The following is an 18,063-nucleotide window of genomic DNA, read 5'->3' as shown; positions in this document are numbered from 1 at the left end:
AGGACCCAAGAACATAGGGGACCCCCTCCATGTCCCCTGTGCCACCCCAGGACCCAAAGGGGGTAGGGGAGCCCCTCCATGTCCCCTAATGCCACTCCATCTGCTAGCCCATGTGCCCCTCTCCTCCCCTCCCTGGCTATGAACCTGAGTGGATAGAGATGCTGTGACAATCATGACAGGGTGGCTAGGCCATTGAAAGCCCAGAACAGCCCTTGAGGAGAGGGGGTAATGAGATGGGTGACAGCAAGCCCCAAATGTCACCAAGCCCTGGATGTGCTTGATCTCAGCCCCTCCTTGGCCTACAAGGATGGTGCCATCACCACGAGGTCCCCAAGGCCACCATTCAATCCCTGAGGGGACCCTGCTGCCACATGCCTTACTATGCCTATGACTTGGCTGGGGGTTGTTTTCCAGCACCAGTAACAGTCACAGATTTACAACCCGATGTTAAGCCAGTCAAATAAAGGTTTTATTTTAACAGAGCCTGTCCCGGTGTCCCTGTCACCTCCCAGGGCCTTTTGGGCTGGGAGGGGAAAAATGGCTGAGGCTGCCCCATACACAGCACTGCCCAGGGAGCTGCCCAGCACCCATGGATGCTCATTGGAGCAGACCCCAAACCTGCCAAGGGGACAAGGGGACACTTCCCACCCACACCCAGACTCCCCCAGCCCAGGACACCAGGGAGACAGGAGGGGACAGAGGTACTTGCATAGGTGACACAGGTTCCAGAGCAGAGGGGATGCAATGGGGTTGCTGCGGGGACATGATGGGCTCCTGGTTCCCCACCAAGGCCCTGCAGGTCCAGGCTGGGTGGGCAAAGGCCCTTGGTGTCCGTGGTGTGCCATAGAGCAGGATGGGGACACAGAGGGACAGGGGATGCACAGATGGGTCTTGGCCTTGGTGTGCAGCTTTAGAAACCTTTGGCTGGGAGGGCAGAAGCATCTCGGAGCCCTTCATGGACACAGTTCATGTAATGGCAGCAGGTGGCACGCTGCATGGGTGCTTTTTTCCCCAAGGTATCTTGATGGTATAAAGCTTTTCCATGAAAGAAAACGTCTCCTTTACCTCAGAGGTTCCCATAGCACAATGTAATGAGCCTGGTGGAAGAGCCACTGGGGTGCCTGGAGAAGCTGAAGCCCCAGGGCAACGCCGATTGTGCGTTGGCAGGGCAGTTGCTTGCATGTGTATCCGTATTTCCGTGCTTCCAAAGAAAAGCAGCTGAGCAGAGAGCCCTGAGGTGTGGTAGCAATGATGGAGCATCCCCCTGATGCCCACAGCCCCAGCGTTACGGGGAGTGGTGCAGAGAATGAGCCCCCAGGAGTCTGAGCAGAGTGGGGTGCGCCGGATGAGCTCCAGAGGCAGCAAGGAGCTGAGTCCTACTGCAGCTTCTGGTGCTGCTGCTCCTCAGTTCAGCACTTGACCCGTTGAACAAAGAGGGTTCAGGTCTCCAAGGCTGGGGAGGAGAAGGGACAAGGCATCGCTTGCACAAATAGCCCTTAGAAAGAAACTTGGAGATGCTTCCACACCTGTGTGGAGGGATGGTGCCATCCTCCCTCTCCAGGCATCCATGGGGAGGACCAAGTTTAACAAAGGATGGAGCAACCCTGGGGAAAACAGCCAAGCAGGGGACAGAGCTCAAAGCCCCCTCCAGGCAGGCAGGAGGGCTCTGGAGCTCGGCACTGCATGCCGGTGCTCTAGCACTCTAGCACCGAGCTGCTCAGCGCAGCAAGCGTCTACTTTGGTGGAGAAAAGTCACGGTGCAGTGCCCTGGAGCTGGCCTTCAGCAGATGAATGCAACTCATGGCAGTTGGGAACAGGAAAGATTTAAAATATTTATAATATATACTTTTATTATTCACCCGTTAACTCCATTATATGCCAATCATGAGCTAGTTTCAGCAGTTACATTCCTTTGATCATGTCTTTACAAGGATGCAATTAAATCAACACAAAGGAGATGGCTGGTGCTGGCCGGACAGTGACTCCAGGCAGTAGGTGACAGAGTCAGTGCCACTGCTCCCGGTGTGGGTCTGGCTCCAGCGTTAAGGATGAGGCCGCTGGGACTGGCTCCTTGGCAGCGCTGCACTCTCCTGGCCAGGGCTCACCTACTGCAACACCAGTCCGACCTGGGGAGCCAATGGAAATGGGAGGTCATGATGTGCCCCAGCACCAGTGTCCTCTGCCCCACATAGACACAGCTCACAGGCCCTGGCTGGGAGGGCTCAGTGTTGCCCATATGGGTTTCTCCAAGTTTGGAATATTATGTTGAACTGCACTCCCAGAACTGCAGGTCAAAGGAGGGGATTCTCCCTCTCTGCTGTGCTTTGGGGAGATCTCCCCCCGGCAGTCCTGATCCAGCTCTGGGGCAGCAACACAAGAGGTATGTGAAGTTGTTGGAGTGAGTGCAGAGGAGGCCACAGATACTGCAAGGGCTGGAGCAGCTCTGCTATGGAGACAGGCTGAGAGAGCTGGGGTGGAGAAGAGAAGGCTCCTTACGGGGAGACCTTAGAGCAGCTCCCAGTGCCTAAAGGGGCTACAAGAGAGGGGCTTTGGGCAAAACAGGAATGGCTTTAACCTGCCAGAGGGGAGACTGAGATGAGCTCTTAGAAGCTCCTCCCTGTGAGGGTGCTGAGGCGCTGGCACAGGGTGCCCAGAGAAGCTGTGGCTGCCCCATCCCTGGCAGTGTTCAAGGCCAGGTTGAACACAAGGGCTTGGAGCAAGCTGCTCCAGTGGAAGGTGTCCCTGCCTGTGGCAGGGATTGGGACTGGATGCGCTTTAAGGTCCCTTTCAACCCAAACTAGTCTGGGATTGTATGATTTGAGAGCAGCAAAAGCCCTGGACTCGTGGCCAAACGGGCACTCGTACCCTGCCCAACTCCAGCTCGGGAGGTGACTGATGTTGGGGTGTGACATTCTCCAGCAGTCTGCAAGACAGACTTGATTTTCCAGCCAATGTTGTTTCTAAGCTAATAGCCACAGATTTGGGAGAAGCTGCTTCCCAAGAGTCTGGTATCAGGCCTGGTCGCTCTACAGGCAGCCACCACTGCTGGGTGCTCTCCAGCTGCTGCATGACAGGACATACTGGTGGCTAGTCCCGACCTCTGATCTGCTGGAGCCACAGGCAGTCCTTTTGCACATGCTCTTTTGTAAGTAGAGCTCCCCACTGGCACAGGGTCCTGCTAACACTGACTCAACAGCTACCATACTCATCTGTTCTCTCTAGAGCAGGGGGTTGAGGGGATAAGCCCTTCCTGTGCACTGGTTGGCCTGGAGGACTCCACCACCCCAAGGCACTGACCTTCTCTGGTGCCATGCTGGGACACTTCCAATTGTACAGGTAATACTGCAGGTTCCCGTCCCCAATCCCAAACTTCAGCTTCTCCAGGAAGGTTTTGTTTTCCATGAGATCCAGTGCATTGAAGACGTCAAATCCTTTCTGCAAGAAAAGATTAACAAAGACAAGACACAAAGCCATCAGTTCCTCCTGCTTACACAGATGAATTCCTCCCATCCATGAGCTGCCTGACCACTCTCCTGTCCAGCTTTGTACCCCCAGAAGCAGGGACTGAGGCCACCAAGAAATAATTTAGCATTCCACCCTCAATTCAAGTGCTGTGGATGTACAGCAATATCATTTGAAATGAGTAGATACTCTGAGCTCAGCTCACCACTAGCTGGAAGGTTCAGGCTATCCCAGCATCCCTCTCCTGGGTGGAAGATCCTTTGGGATTTGGGTTTGTACAGCCCTGGGTATAAGCCGTGCCCCATGGCCAGCCCAACAGCAGCCAGATGAGCCATCACTCACCAACTTGGCAAGGATGAGAGCATCACTCATGAGGTCGATGAGAGGTGTCTTTGTGTGAACATTGTAGAAAGAGTAAGCAGCTTTCAGGCTCTTGTGGGTCGGGTGGTTCATGATGGTGGAGGGCAGCGTGTAGAAGCTCAGGAAGTCTGTCACCTCCCCTGGGGTGCTCTGCAAACCAGAAGTGACACCACAAAACATCAGAGCCAGGATAAAGCTCGGCCTGAGCCTCAGGGAAGCTTTGCCAGTCTGAGTGACATGTGGGCTCCCTGTGAGGAGACTTTGGGCAGCCCAGGATGGAGGTACCATTCTCCAGCAGCTCAAACCTCCCAGCCTGAAAGAACATCTCACTGACTGGGGCAGCCTCCTCCAGAGGAAGCAGAAACCGAAGAAAACACCCTCAATCTTGCTCCTGCCCCCTCACCTCCACCACAAAGGTGTCAATGATGTTCTCCTGAGGTAAGAACCAGTGTTCCACCTCCTCTTGGCTCATGATGGGTGTCAGGTGGAACTGCTTCAGGTACTCGGTCAAGAGCTTGTGCACTGCAGAGATATCTTTGTGCTCCATTGGCCGCAATCCAGAAGTCTTGGGTGTCTACAGAAAGCAGGAGAAACCCTTTGAGTTGCTTGCACTGTGACTTTTATCACCCAAGGGCTCTCTGACAAGAAGCACAGAGATGCTATCTGCTTAGATCAGCCCATTTTCAGTCCCAAATCCCAGCATTCCTGTCCCCCAGCCTTGCTTGCCTGGCAGGATGAATGCGATCAGCCGTGACACCGGCACAGAGACCATAGAGAAGCATAGCAGGTCTCCAAGCCCCATGTGACAGGTGAAGTCCCACTGGAAGTGGCTTCCTACCCACTAACAACTCAAGATCTCTGCCCCCCTCTGGGTTTCTGGTCCCACTTGCAGCAGGGATGGCTGGGAGATGTGCCCCAGGCACTGCAAGGAACCACCTGAGGTTATTTTCAGTTGGTCTCAATTTCCACTGTATGGTTCGGGTTTCTCAGCAAAGCCCAGCTCAAGCAGCACAGACTGCTTCAGGGTTTGGGTTTCTATGCAAAACCCAGTAGCTACAATCCAGCAGCTGGTGCCTCTGCTGTGGTAAGAGGCAGGAGACAGGATCCATGTGAGGCCCAGCACTGAAGCAGCACCCTCCAACTGCAACAAGCAGCTTTGACCAACAAAATGAAGGCAACAGTGTCAGGGAAGGTGGTGGCAATTTTAATGCTTTGTTTGGTTTTTCTCTCATATCCAGCTGGGAACTTCCCAGGCAGGACAACTGCAGTGACAGAACTGATCAGTTTGACTGAAGAATGAGGGACTAACCCAGTGCATGGTCACTCCAAGGCTGTGTTTGGACAGATGAAGGCTGTCATATCTGCATTCTTGTTTTACCAGCAGGACAGGATATGACTCACCATCAAACTAAAGCTCACAGGGTCCTCTAGCTGCAAAAATTTGCCTTAAAATGCAGGTACCCAGGCAAAACATACATACAGATTAAATAAAGAGCAATGGCTTGACATTTACTACATGAATGAAACCCCAGTTCCCCAGGCAGAGGACCTGACCTCAGTCGAGGTGTTTGTCTCTCCAATTCCTAGCCTCACACCCTGCTCAACAAGGAAAAGTTCATGAGCTCACAGCCCTGCCTGGCACCCACCTCGGGCAACCGGTAAAGCTTCATGGTACGCTGCATAGTCATGTTCCTGCTCAGGTGGGAAAATTTGACCTCGATGAGTTTCCGAGGATTCAGGGACCGGTGCCAATACCTGCGGAAACACACTCACAGTGGGAGACTTGTTCCTGGGCAGCAGGATGGCCACAAGGTTCTCAGAAGTGCCATGAGAGAGTGAGAACAGCACTGGTGAAGGGGTCAGCAGTTCCCACAGAGAAAAACAAGGGCAGACTGAAGCACTTGTGCTGCAGAAAGTCTCCTGTCCTGTGATATATGAGCAGCTTAAGCAAAGCTACTGGACTTAATCCTGGAAGGATGTTTCAGGGAGGAGAAACCTGGGCTGGAATCAATCTCTCCTGTCCTGGGGAATCCCACACACGCTACAGAAGATATCTTGGTAAGGGAAGGTCTGCAGGGAAGAATTTCTTTGGAGAACCCTAGCTACTCACCTGCAAGTCCCCACAGGCTTTGGCAGCACCACTCCTGCAGTGTAAACAGCCTGGAAGATTCCCTCCAGATGCACCCGCCGCGTGATCTCCCTGATCAGAACTGGAGCCACCCGTTTCGAACGCAGCTTTTTGTGCACACAGAGGAAATTTATTTCTACCATCTTCTTCTCTCTTGGGAAAGAAACAATGCAAAGCATGAGACCCCACTGCCATAAGCCAGGAGGATCAGCCCAACACTCAGGGCAATTTACCTCCAGCCCCTTCAAGAAAAAGAGCAGTCAAAGCCTTGGGGAAGTCCAAGGAGCAAGGGCTGGGTTTGGAGAACTCCCCCTTAAGCTGTTACCCAAGGTTTTCCCAAGTTAAATGGCCTACATCCAGCCTTGGAGGATTTCTGTAAACTAGAGCTCTGAGCTGACCTTACTTGTTGAGGAAAACAGCCTTCATGGTGGCTAACTACAAGATGTCCTTGCACAGAACTTCACTGCTCATCTTAAATATCCCCCACCTTCTCCTCCAAGCAGCAAAGCATCCCCATGGTTGGGCAGCATAGGTCTGGCTCTGTTGGTTGGGGAGGACAATGTAGCCAGACCTTCTCAGTGCTCCCAGGAAGCCCCTGTACCATCAAGGGGCAGAATGAGAAATGCAGCCAAGCAGCACTCACGTGTCATAGATGTGGATGGTGGCTGGAATCGCACTGATAAATCCAACCAGCTTCTTGCTGGAGACAACTCTGACTCCACAGTGCCACTGGGGCAACCAGCCTGGAGGACGCAGTGCCCTGGAGAAGAGACACTTCAAAAGCCACATCCCAAAGGTTCCCAGAGTACCTGCTCCTGCCTCCCCATTGTGCCCTGCGACACCCTGTTCCCAAGGCAGCTGTGGGTTTGCAGGCAGGATGAGAGCATGACAGTGATGTGACAAGCAGGATCACTGGGATCTAGAGCAATTCCTTTACTCCATGGCCAAAGCCAGTTCTCACTAGCGACACAGGAGGAAATCCATGTTCCTTGATCGACCAAAACCCTGAGGAAACAGCAGCTCTGGTGCAACAGGTGTCCAAGTGTTATTCCCAGCAACACTGCTTTGCAGCCACCTTCATCCTACAGCTCCAGGGCATTGAGAAGTTCCTCAGCTACTGGTATTTTTACGAAGACTCAGGGATCAACCCAAAGAGTTAAAAAGTTCCTGGTTTAGGCTCCTATCTCTCAAGGAAGCCAGAGGCAGGCAGGGCTGAGTGAGAGTTCTCACAGTGTACATGGGACACAGCACACAGTGACAGATGGGAAGGGAGGTTTCATCAAGTGAGATGGGAAAAGTAACAGCAGCTCCAGTGCTGTCACTGGGAGCAAGCTCAGCAGCATCCAACCCCCTGTACTCCATGGTCATGGTGCCACTCACCACAGCAGGAATTCGGGAGAGTAATCGAACCGGAACATGTTGTCGTCGTCCTCCACGTAGTTCTCGTTCAGCAGCGTGTACAGCTCTTTCAGCTGAAGCAGCAGAGACCAAGCAAATTAAGAAATCTGTTCAGCCATCACATGCCCCAGCTGCCCTGAGATGGGACCCTGAGCACTTTTTGTGTGGCCACAGCATTAGGTAACATATGCAGATGTGTCCCTGTTTCTGGCATGTCCCCCTGCTCTGGCCTGCTGGCTCCAGGCTCCTGAAACTGCCATTGTAGAGCTGGGTAAGCAGCAGGACACACAGGATGACACAGGTCATATCCCAGGGAGGTGGGTCACAGTCTGGAGGGTCTTCCTAAGTGAAAACTCCTGGCTTCAGGTATCCTTATATCACTGCGAAGAAACCAGGCTAACCAGGCCAACACGGGATGGGGAAGAGGTAATTGCACAGTGAGAGAAGTCAGATCCAGCTAACTCCAAGGAGATGGCATGATCACTGAGTTGGGGAGTTGCCTGGTATGGTGAAGGACATGTTCCTGTCCCCAAAACCATCTTTGGCAGTCTAAGCACAGAACTGCCAACTGGGCAATGGAGATGGCCTTCCAACACATGTGCCAAGCTGCCTGTACTCACCACGCCTCTATCTCCAAGGTCCAGGGCATCCCAGGTGAAGCCCTGAGGCAAAGTGTATGGCTCCTGACGGATATTGTCTTTGTCTGGCTCAACGGGACCATGGGTGTTCACCACTTCTCCTACGAGAGCAAGGAGCTATGAAGACACCTTCTACTTTTGAAGCCAAGTCTCCACAACAACACTTCAATCTGGCAACCAATGTGCCTCATGTCTCCTACCCCAGGTTCCTGCTGAGGGGAGCCATGAATTGCTATTTCACCCACCCACTTTGGGATGTGTAACACATCTGTTGTGACACAGGGGCAGAGAATCAAAACTCCTTCCAGTGCAACACTGCAGCTGACTGGGCAGTAGAGTGGAGATGATCAAGCTGATCAGAGCTTCAGGGCCACAGCTATATCTTCCAGGTCCATATGTGATGTCTTATCCTTCCCCATCCCCACAATCCCAGCCTTGGCCAGCACTTTCCCACGAGCTGCTCCATGCGATGGTGGCTGTCTCCCTGGCAGCTCTGGCCCTTGAAATTTGGCAAGTGTCAGGGTTTCCTTCCCACTGCCCTTACTGAAGAGCTGCAGTACTTTTGTTGAAAAAAACACTGACTCCTAAAGCTCCTGATTCAGCCAAGAGATGCTGGTTCAAGCACTGGCTTTCCTGGGGATGTCAACACAGTGGCATCACTTCAGTGCTGTGAAGGGAAGCAAGCTGTGCAAATTAGGAATTCCCTTAAAAAGGGATTGGAAAGGTTTGCAGTTAACAGGGAGGTGAAGAAAGCCCAGAGCAAAATCTGCCCCCATCACACTCCTCCAGAAACGCTCACCCCTGGCTGTCCTCTCTGTTTTGAACAGGCGCTGAACTGCTCTGGAATCCAGTCCCCAAAATCCCACAGCACTTTTGTTACCCAGCCTTCACTAGCCTGATGTACATAATACTGTGTGCCAGAGCATGCTTCTGAGTCAGAGCACAGCACAGCAAGTTGGTGTATGGAGGGACGTGCTGTTTTGTGCTCCTCTTTCCCCTGAAGACATCTTCCACCTTTCCTCCAGAGTTTACCCAAACAGAAATGATGTTTGCCATGCCCAGGATCCTCTGGTAAAAAAGGCTAATGCAAAATATGGTTTTGCTGTCTCACCCAACCCCATGCCATCTCACTATGGCTTTCCATGCACAAAGCTAAGACCATTGCTCTCAGCAAACAGTCTTTGAGACAAAAGAAAGCCTCAGCCTGGTGCTGACAGCAAGGAAAGGGAATCAAACACAGTTTGTGTTTGCAGCAAAAGGGACTTGAAGCCCCATACAGGAAAGTACTGAGGGACAGCCAATTTGAAGCCATGACAAGCTATGGGTAAAGCTAGAAAGGATGGGCTTGGGCGCATTTACTAGTTCTCCTGAGCTCTACATTGATTTTGCTGGAGGAGACTAAGCAAAGCAACCCCAGGCACCCCAGGAGCACTGCAGACTTGATCCAACTAGGCTGGGAAGAAGCACCGTCCAGCCACGCAGATCAGAAGCAGGGCTCCCCTCTGCCTTTTAGATGTGCTCAGCTGCCAACAGCTCCTGCCACCCTGAGCAACACCTAGTACTGACAATACATCACTTCTGATGGAGCTGATAGTGTCAAGAGCAAACTGGAGAAAGGGCTGGAGCAAAGAGTAGAGCTGGGAAGAGCAGCCGGGCTGTTTGCAAGGGGAAGAGGGCAGGAAGAGAAGGGATTTCTCATCTTTAGATGTGCATGGCAGCTTGGGCATGCACAGGCTCTCAAGGTTTGTGTCTCCCTTCTCTTGACTGAGCCCAGCACCTACCCATGCCAGAGGCTGATGTGAGCTCAGAAAACCAAAAATGTGGCAGCTTAGCATACAGACCTGCTTCCCTGAGCAACTGGCCCTGTCTCATGCCGAGCTACCTTCCACACCAAGGACCCCTTGCTGGAAGCTTCAACTCTCAGAAAAGGCATAGCTGCAAAGTCCTTAGGACTTGGCAAGAAGGTGGCTAACAATGCTGCACTTGAAACTTGGGCACAGAGGGGTCTGGAAACCCAATTCAAGGGCTAAATACAAATGAAGGGATGCCCAAACACAAGAGGCATCAAATCAGGTGTCTCAAATGGCTCCTCGTACCTCTTGACCACCCCAGCCACCTGCACAGCTTTCCAGTGGCAGGGCTGAGAGTCCATGATTCTGAACGGGAGACAAGCATCACTGATGCCTTCAAAGCCCAGATAGGACAGCAATGAGAGGCCATCTAGGAACTCACCTGCTGGCCAGAGACCAGCTACTTCAGGCTTCTTTGAGCAGCCTGAGGACCACAAGGCTTCTCCCAAGGAGCACAAACCAGCAAGGGGCTGTACATACCTAGCTTCGGCACTGGCTGTGTGTCCCAGAACTGGTAGCTCCTTTTGCTGGCTTCCTCCATGGTTTTGGCAGGGCCTTGACCTACAGAGAAGAGCTCTATGGCTTTTTGAATCTCCTGGATCCTCTCAGCAGGTAAAGAGTTTACCTGAGGACAGAATGGCAAAATGAGTAAGCTGAGCCACCAGGTCTGTATTTCAGCTCTTCCTCTGGAGATTGTGGAACTGACTCTGCCCTGGGACACTGCCAGGAAGGGGAGAGCAAGTAAGAGACCCCCTTCCCATCATAGATCCTCCTGTAACCCTCTACAAAATGGATGAACCCTGTCACCAGCCACCTGCTACACACCTAGACCTGGTTTATAGGCACTCCTGGGTCAAGGGAGGTGGATGAACTGCCTTAAAATGCTTTAAACTACAGTTAAGAGGGTGCTGTAACCCCCAAGAGCAAAGCTCCTTGCTCCACCTTGGCCAACACCCTGAGACTCCCTGGCTCATGCAGGGACTGAGACTCTGCATGAGCCAGAGACTCCCTGGCTCAACCCACACCCAGCACCTGGGCCTCCTGAGGTGGCTTTTCCCTCATTGCTTCAGCCTCCTCCACTTAAGCTGGATCCATATCTGCAAATGGCAGCTTCCATAGAGGAGTCCCTGGGCCCTGTGGACTAGGACAAGGTGGAGAGGCTGAATCAAGAAGAAAGATTTTCCTCCTCCTCAGACAGACCTTGGCGGGGGGGCAGTTCCAAACCCCAACTGTTCCCTGATTCCTGAAGAATTTAGTTCGAAAATGCAAAGTCCCAAATTAATGCTTTGCACAGCCAGGAGGACAAAATATCAGCACTACCCAGATGGGAACTGGGTGCTGGATAGGAAAGAGATTCTGTTGATGTGCGGATCTGTGTGTCCCCTGCCAGAGGATAAGAGGGGATGAGAGGGCCTGGAGGATGCCACACTGGCAGGGACAAACCCTATGAGCCCCAACCTCCTTTCTGAAGCACTGGCTGCTAGACAGGACCAGGCAAAGCCAAGAGGGGTGAGACAGACCCTGCTCTGACCTGGCTGCTGCTCTTATGAAAATGAGGCAGAAAATCAACAGTATCAGATGTCATCCAAGAAGGAGAACACATTTGCCGTGGTGGATGTGGGCAGCAGGGGCAGTGGCAGCTCCCTGCCTGTAACGAGCCAGTGTGATCCTTTCATTGCTCACTAGAGTGGACTGGGACATCCAGCCAACAACCACATTTACCCTGGAGGGCTCCACAAACACCTCCTGCACCGACGGGAATTCCCATACATGGAGCCAGGCTTGGCAATCACTTGAAAATTTCAGTTCTTTGAGCAGCCAAGTGCCTAAAACCAGGATCAGGAGGCTCTTTCCTTGCCCTAAGCTACACTGAGGAGGCTCAGGATGGGGCTGGATGCTGTGTGGGGCTGTAACTCTGGGAAGGGGGTCAGTCACCTTCACTGGCTGGTCCTGAGCCTGGTTGGGCTGATCTCCTCCTTTCTCTTTCTTCCTTCTGGGTTTTTTTTTCTTCTTTTTGACTCCACTGTCATTTGCTGGACTCAAGCCTCTAAGGAACAAAAGAAACATCATTAGAGCCCTGAGGTTTCTTTTGGAGAAGAACTTTTATAGGGTTTCTGTTGCTCTTTAAAGAAAACACACGCTCCTTGCTCTCAGTCCAAGTTTCCAGGAGGGTGAATGCTCAGTGCACAGAGGGTGCAGTGCTGTGCCCTCTTCCCAGCATCTCTCCCAGAGCTCTGTGTTACCTCCCAAAAGGGGACCAGCACCAACATCTCCCACCCTGCAGGTTTTCTCAGTGGTGGGGAGATCTTAGAGCAGCTCCCAGCACCTAAAGAGGCAACAAGAAATCTGGAGAGGGATTTTGGACAAGAGCCTATAGGGACAGGACAAGGGGAATGGCTTTAACCTGCCAGAGGGGAGACTGAGCTGAGCTCTTAGGCAGAAGCTCTTCCCTGTGAGGGTGCTGAGGCACTGGCACAGGGTGCCCAGAGAAGCTGTGGCTGTCCCATCCCTGGCAGTGCTCAAGGCCAGGTTGGACACAGGGGCTTGGAGCAAGCTGCTCTAGTGGAAGGTGTCCCTGCCTGTGGCAGGGGTTGGGACTGGAGGAGCTTTAAGGTCCCTTTCAACCCAAACCAGTCTGAGATTGTATGATTTCTTACCAATTTTAACAACACAAACTGATGGCACAAGGCAAGTTTGTGAGCACATCTGAGGGCAGACGCTGGAAGCCATCCCTTCTAAAGGAGACTGCACATGTTTTCCCAGGTCACCTCCACATCAGGATGCTGGAGGTGTCAGATGAGACCAACAAAATCCTTCCAGACCTTGAGTGTTCAGTCGGTGTCACTTTGCTTCATAAATCAGAGTTGCCAACTCCCAGCTTGCTGCTAATGAGTTCAGCCCAACCAGCATCACTTCACCCCGTGCCAGACTCACAGGTAAAGTCTCTGAGAAAAGTCCTCCCTGATTTATGAGCAAAGCCATCGTAACCTGGGAGAAATCAGGATGGAATACGGTAGGATGAAGTTTTGCATTCCTAGGTGCTGTGGTGTGGGGAAGGGCCCTGCTCCAGATGGGTGATGAAAACCAACCCAGCAGAGACTTGCCAGCATGTGTGAAAATGCTGGAAAACATGAAGGTCCAACTTGTTACACCTTGGGAAACAGTAATTATAGGTATTTTCTATTTTAAAGTCCATTTAGGAAAGCAAGTATCATCTTTGTTATGCTCCAGTGCAGCTGCAGCCCCTCTGACTCTCCTCAAAGTAACAGAAATATCCCAGCCGTCCTGGGATGATCTACCTCCATACAAAATCCCAACTACTGCAGCTGATGTGACCCACGAAGCTGCAAGGGCTGAAGCTGGTTGCTCCCCCAGCAAGGGTTAACTGCCAGGCCAGCTCCTGTCCCACAGCCCATGATTTTTCTTCCCTATCTCCTTTCCAGCCTGAGCTGCTTTAAGAGATAACGTGGGTGGAGAAGTACGCGTTGGCTGCACCATGCAAAATACATCCCCAACACCTGCAATAATCCGTGTTCCCTTCTCCCAGGAAAGGCATCACCAACATCATGGCCATTACCTATGGCTGCAACCCCACTTCCCCTCTACCAAAGGACTCTTAGAGTTTGCCAACCACTGCATGGAAAATAACAGCCATAATGCGAGGCAGCATGAAAATAAGGCTTTTGGAAGCACCTAAAAACCAGGCGGGCTTGCTCAAGGCAAGACCCGCTCAGACTGTCCTGCACCAGCTCAGCCCCTCTGGAGGCTGGCAAAGCCCAGGCACACCAGTAACAAACTGGTGTCCACCATCTACTTATCTATAACCTGAATCCACGCATGCTCCTGCTGTATTCCAAGCTCTAAGGGCTTTATTTGTGCAAGGTGAGGGAGGAAAGCACAAGGGAGGACAACTCTGGCTGTGGCTGACTTCCCACGGCTCCCACAGTTGCCAAAGCCACGCAGGAAGTTCTGGGTGGGCATGGAGGGATTTCAAAGGCAGGGACAACGTGTTATTGCCCATAGCATACACACTGCAGTGATCAAAAAGCATTTTCTGTTCCACAAAGCTAACTGCCACATTTGGGTTCACAGACTGGCTCACAACTCAGCAAACAGGACCAAAAATGCTGGTTCTGCCACCAAACCCCAACTGGAAACAATCCCCAGATTCAAGCAAGGGCTTGTGTTCTTTGTAATTCCTCCACTGCATGGCCTTGCCTCCCCACCTGAAAGGTGTCAGGTGAGAACCAGGAGCTCCCTGCTCCCTATTTAGGTGCTGGAAAAACCTTCTGTCAAACCTGGGGCTAATCGGTGTGGTGCTTAAGTTGAAATCATCTCAGGGGCCGGGGTGGGGAGGGAGGCTCTGCAGATGGCGGAGCACAGGTCCCAAAGCAGAGTGCACCATTACTATGCTCCTTACAGCACCTAAAACTAAATCCTGCATGGTAGAGCATGGCAGATGTCCCAGAAACATCCCCTCTCAGTGCAAATGACAGCAGGGATTGCTAAATCTGACAGCTGCCCTTCTGACAAAAGCCCCTTTTCCCCCCATGCTCCATCCAGCAACAACCCAGTTCACACCACAGAACCTTCCCTGAACTCTTCCCACCTTCCCTGTGTGGTTTTGCCAACAACAGCCATGTTTCACAGGGCTGGGCCACTTGAATCCTTGGTCTCATCACTGCCTGTGGGCTGACAAATCCCATGGGCTGGCACCAGCTTGGTGAAGTAGAGCCCGTGCTGGTCTCTGCTCTTCCAATGTCTTTATCTACAACAGGAATAAACCCTCCACAGACCTGGAAACATGACAGGAGCCTTCTCTGCACAAAGGGTAACAAAAGTGGGATTTGTTTGCACTTTTTGGGGGAGGAAATCAACTTGGACACTGCAGCAGACAGCAGTGTAGCAGCTTCCCTGTGCTGACACAGAACGGCGGCAGCAGAAGCTCAATTCCTCTTTCCTGGCCTTAAAAGGAAAGGAAGTATTGCTTCCACTAAGTAATAATTGTACGTTTTAAATTTCAGAGCTAAGATCCAGCAACTGTTTCTTGCAGCCCAGAAAGCCAACTGTATCCTGGACTGTATCAAAAGGAGTGTGACTAGCAGGTCGAAGGAGGTGATCTTGCCCCTCTACTCTGCTCTTGTGAGACCTCACTTGGAGTATTGTGTGCAGTTCTGGTGTCCTCAACATAAAAAGGACATGGAACTATTGGAACAAGTCCTGAGGAAGGCCATGAGGATGATCAGAGGACTGGAGCACCTCCTGTATGAAGACAGGCTGAGAAAGTTGGGGCTGTTCAGCCTGGAGAAGAGAAGCTGTGTGGGGACCTCATAGCAGCCTTCCAGTATCTGAAGGGGGCTTATAAGGATGCTGGGGAGAGGACTCTTCATTAGGGACTGTAGTGATAGGACAAGGTGAAATGGGTTAAAACTTAAACAGGGGCAGATTGGATATAAGGACATAGATAAGGATGTAAGATTGGACAGACTGGATATAAGGAATAAGTTCCTTACTGTAAGGGTGGTGAGGCACTGGAATGGGTTGCCCAGGGAAGCTGTGAATGCTCCATCCCTGGCAGTGTTCAAAGCCAGGCTGGACAGAGCCTTGACTGACATGGTTTAGTGTGAGGTGTTCCTGCCCATGGCAGGGGGGTTTGGAACTAGATGATCTTAAGGTCCTTTCCAACCCTAACTATTCCATGGTTCTATTCTGTTCTATGATTCTATAACTCTCACCACAAGCTGGGCAGAGGCAGGACTAGGATTGTTGCTCTGCAACCCCCTGGCACCTCAAGAAACTTCCCCTGCCCTTTTTTGGGCGACAGTGACAGGAAACACTCCCCCACTCCAGCGTAACATGACATATGAGATCAACAGAACCAACGTGCATTGAGAAAGAAAACCACCACCTTTCCTATTGCCCGGTCTTTTCTCTCCTAAGTGGATCCCCCCCATTAGGTTTTGAGGAAACAGGAGCTTTGCCAGAGCACTTGGAAGGTTCACTGCCTTGTGCTTGTGATCACTGTGCCTGTCAGCCACACTTGCAACATTATTTCCTGAGTGATCCAAACTCTCTGTTACTGGGGCACTTCCCAGGCTGTTCAGTTAGCTTGTTGCACGTCCATGCTTGCCCTAGTTCAGGCAGGAAACTGCATTTTAACTCCTGGAGGTTGCAGGTGTGATACCGGCCCAAGAACAGACCTTTTCCTGGCAAAGTACAGGTTGAACCTCTGGACTGGGAAATAACAGTGATTAAGCACTGTATCTCCTCTCTGCTTGGCTCTGCTTTCCATAAACCTAACCATATCAGAGGGAAAGAGAATAATAATCTTCCCAGGAACAACTGTACCTATTACCCTGAGACACAGTGCCACACTTGTGAGGCAAATACACCATAACCAGGCATCTGTGCTGTCATAAAGAAATCCTCTGTGATATTTCTTGAGTGACATTTTATTCACTTTGGTTACTAGGCAGGTGAGTTTGCCTCTGGAAAGCTGCTGATGGAGGAAGAAGAGCGGTTCAAGGCGATGGCCTCTGTGCCGCAACACTGGGAAAGCACCTGCTGGGGCACAAGGCGAGCAGGAAGAGGAGCATGGTGAGGCCCAGGGGCATGAAGCGCAAGGTGCAAAACCTCTGGAAACACATGATATGACATAAGCCACACATCAACGTGCCCTGCTGCATTGTAAAGCCGGCAGGAACGAGAAGGAAACCAACAGCTCTGTGTCTTATCAAATAAAGCAGCAAGTAAAGGGGTGCCTCTTGGGGATTTCAGATCTTTCCTACCTAGATAAAGCCGTTCCTTGCTATGTCCACTCACACCCAGCCTAATTGCTCTTAACTCAAGATTTCATATCCCGCTCCTCAAACCACAAGACAACATTAGCTGAGCTTTGCAAAACCCTGAGCTGTTTTCAGGATGAGGCCAGAATGGGTGCGCAGGAGACTGGGCTTTTTCCAGGGCAGCCTTAGGCTCCGGGGAGCGGGATAAGACACCCAGTGTGTCACTGTGGTGCTGGAAGTGCCAGGAGGGGAACAGGGCTTGTGCTGGGGACCAAGGGGCATGTGAGACACACTCTAATACAAGGACAAGAAGAGCTGCGGATTAAGCGCATTCCTGCCAAAGGAAGAGGCACTTGCGGCCCCGTCCCGGTTGCCACCGGACACAGCGCTGCCCATTCCCCATCCACGCCACGGCTGAACCCAACCCCGCTCGGCTCCAGACACGCTCCCCCAACTGGCGTGAATGAGAGCCAGAGGATCCACCCCTCCCCGGCAGACTGACGGGCAGCTAAACCAATCGTAGAGCGGGAAGCTGCCTCGCAGCCAATCAGCACGCCCGCAGGGCGGGGCGCCGCTCACTTCCCTGCCACCTCCCTCCTCAATGGGCCCGGGCGCCGCCGTGGCGGGCGGCCCCGGTTGCGGCTCACCCCCGGTTGGAGCCGTGCTCCGCCTCGTTCTCGCAGTCGCTGCAGTACTCGTGGTCGTTATCCTCCGGCGGCGGTCGCGGACACCTCGCCGGTGGCCGCCTCGCTGCTGTATCACTGTCGTCCGCCATCTTGCAACGGAGCCTCGGCGCCTGCTGCACCCCCAAAACAAAGCGCGCCGCGATTGGGTGATGGGCCGTGGGGCATGCCGGGATCGGTAGTCTGTACCGGCGTGCGGAGACCCGGCTGCGCAGTTGCGGGAACTATAACTCCCATCGGCCTTCGGGGGCTGCCGCGGTGGGGCTCGCTGGCGGAGGGGTGTGCACACACAGAATAGCGCAGCATTGCGGGGCCACCCGGCGTGGTGGAAATCCGCGGCACAGCTCTTCCGTCTCCTGTCTTACGTCGAGGCCGTGGGGCCCCCGCCCTCACTCGCTTCCTGCCTAAGGGGGCGGGCCGAATCCAATGAGGGAGGCGATGATTGGCTGATAGGCAGTCCGCTTTTCCCACCAGCCAATAGGCGCGTGGGATGCTGCGCCGCGCATGAAGCTCGGCAGAGGCTGAGAGGGTGACGGCGCTATGGGGAGAGTTGCTGCAGCCTTCGCATTCCGCGGCCAGGCCCGCCCTGGGCGGTACCTCCGCCCCCCGACCTGACACCCAACAGTATCACAGGCCCCACGCAGGAGCCGCGGCAGCCCTCCGGGCTTGGGGAGGCCTAGGGAGTGGTCACGGGCCGGGACCACCGGGAATATGCCACTTGCAGCCAGGGCCCTGTCCGGTGCACATGGAGCTTAATTG

At 52.9% G+C, this 18,063-nt stretch overlaps 1 protein-coding gene across 1 annotated transcript; it reads right to left on the bottom strand.

Annotated features, from left to right (window-relative positions):
• Positions 1–1,823: 1,823 nt before the first annotated feature.
• On the bottom strand, positions 1,824–17,497 carry NMT1 (N-myristoyltransferase 1). The gene is made up of 12 exons (XM_061343224.1): positions 17,269–17,497; positions 11,772–11,883; positions 10,317–10,461; positions 7,969–8,087; positions 7,331–7,422; positions 6,594–6,710; positions 5,933–6,103; positions 5,469–5,577; positions 4,226–4,396; positions 3,805–3,972; positions 3,298–3,435; positions 1,824–2,126 (listed from the first exon to the last, which is right to left on the bottom strand). The coding sequence occupies exons 1-12, from the start codon at positions 17,394–17,396 to the stop codon at positions 2,106–2,108; spliced, it is 1,491 nt and encodes a 496-aa protein (XP_061199208.1). The 5' UTR covers positions 17,397–17,497; the 3' UTR covers positions 1,824–2,105.
• Positions 17,498–18,063: the final 566 nt, after the last annotated feature.

The sequence above is a fragment of the Neopsephotus bourkii genome, unplaced genomic scaffold (genome assembly GCF_033783945.1).
Source record: "Neopsephotus bourkii isolate Nb327-2 ecotype Australia unplaced genomic scaffold, CSIRO-AGI_Nbou_v1 NB_1821, whole genome shotgun sequence".
In the NCBI taxonomy this organism is placed as follows: domain Eukaryota; kingdom Metazoa; phylum Chordata; class Aves; order Psittaciformes; family Psittacidae; genus Neopsephotus; species Neopsephotus bourkii.
This window is presented reverse-complemented; position numbering and strand designations above follow the sequence as displayed.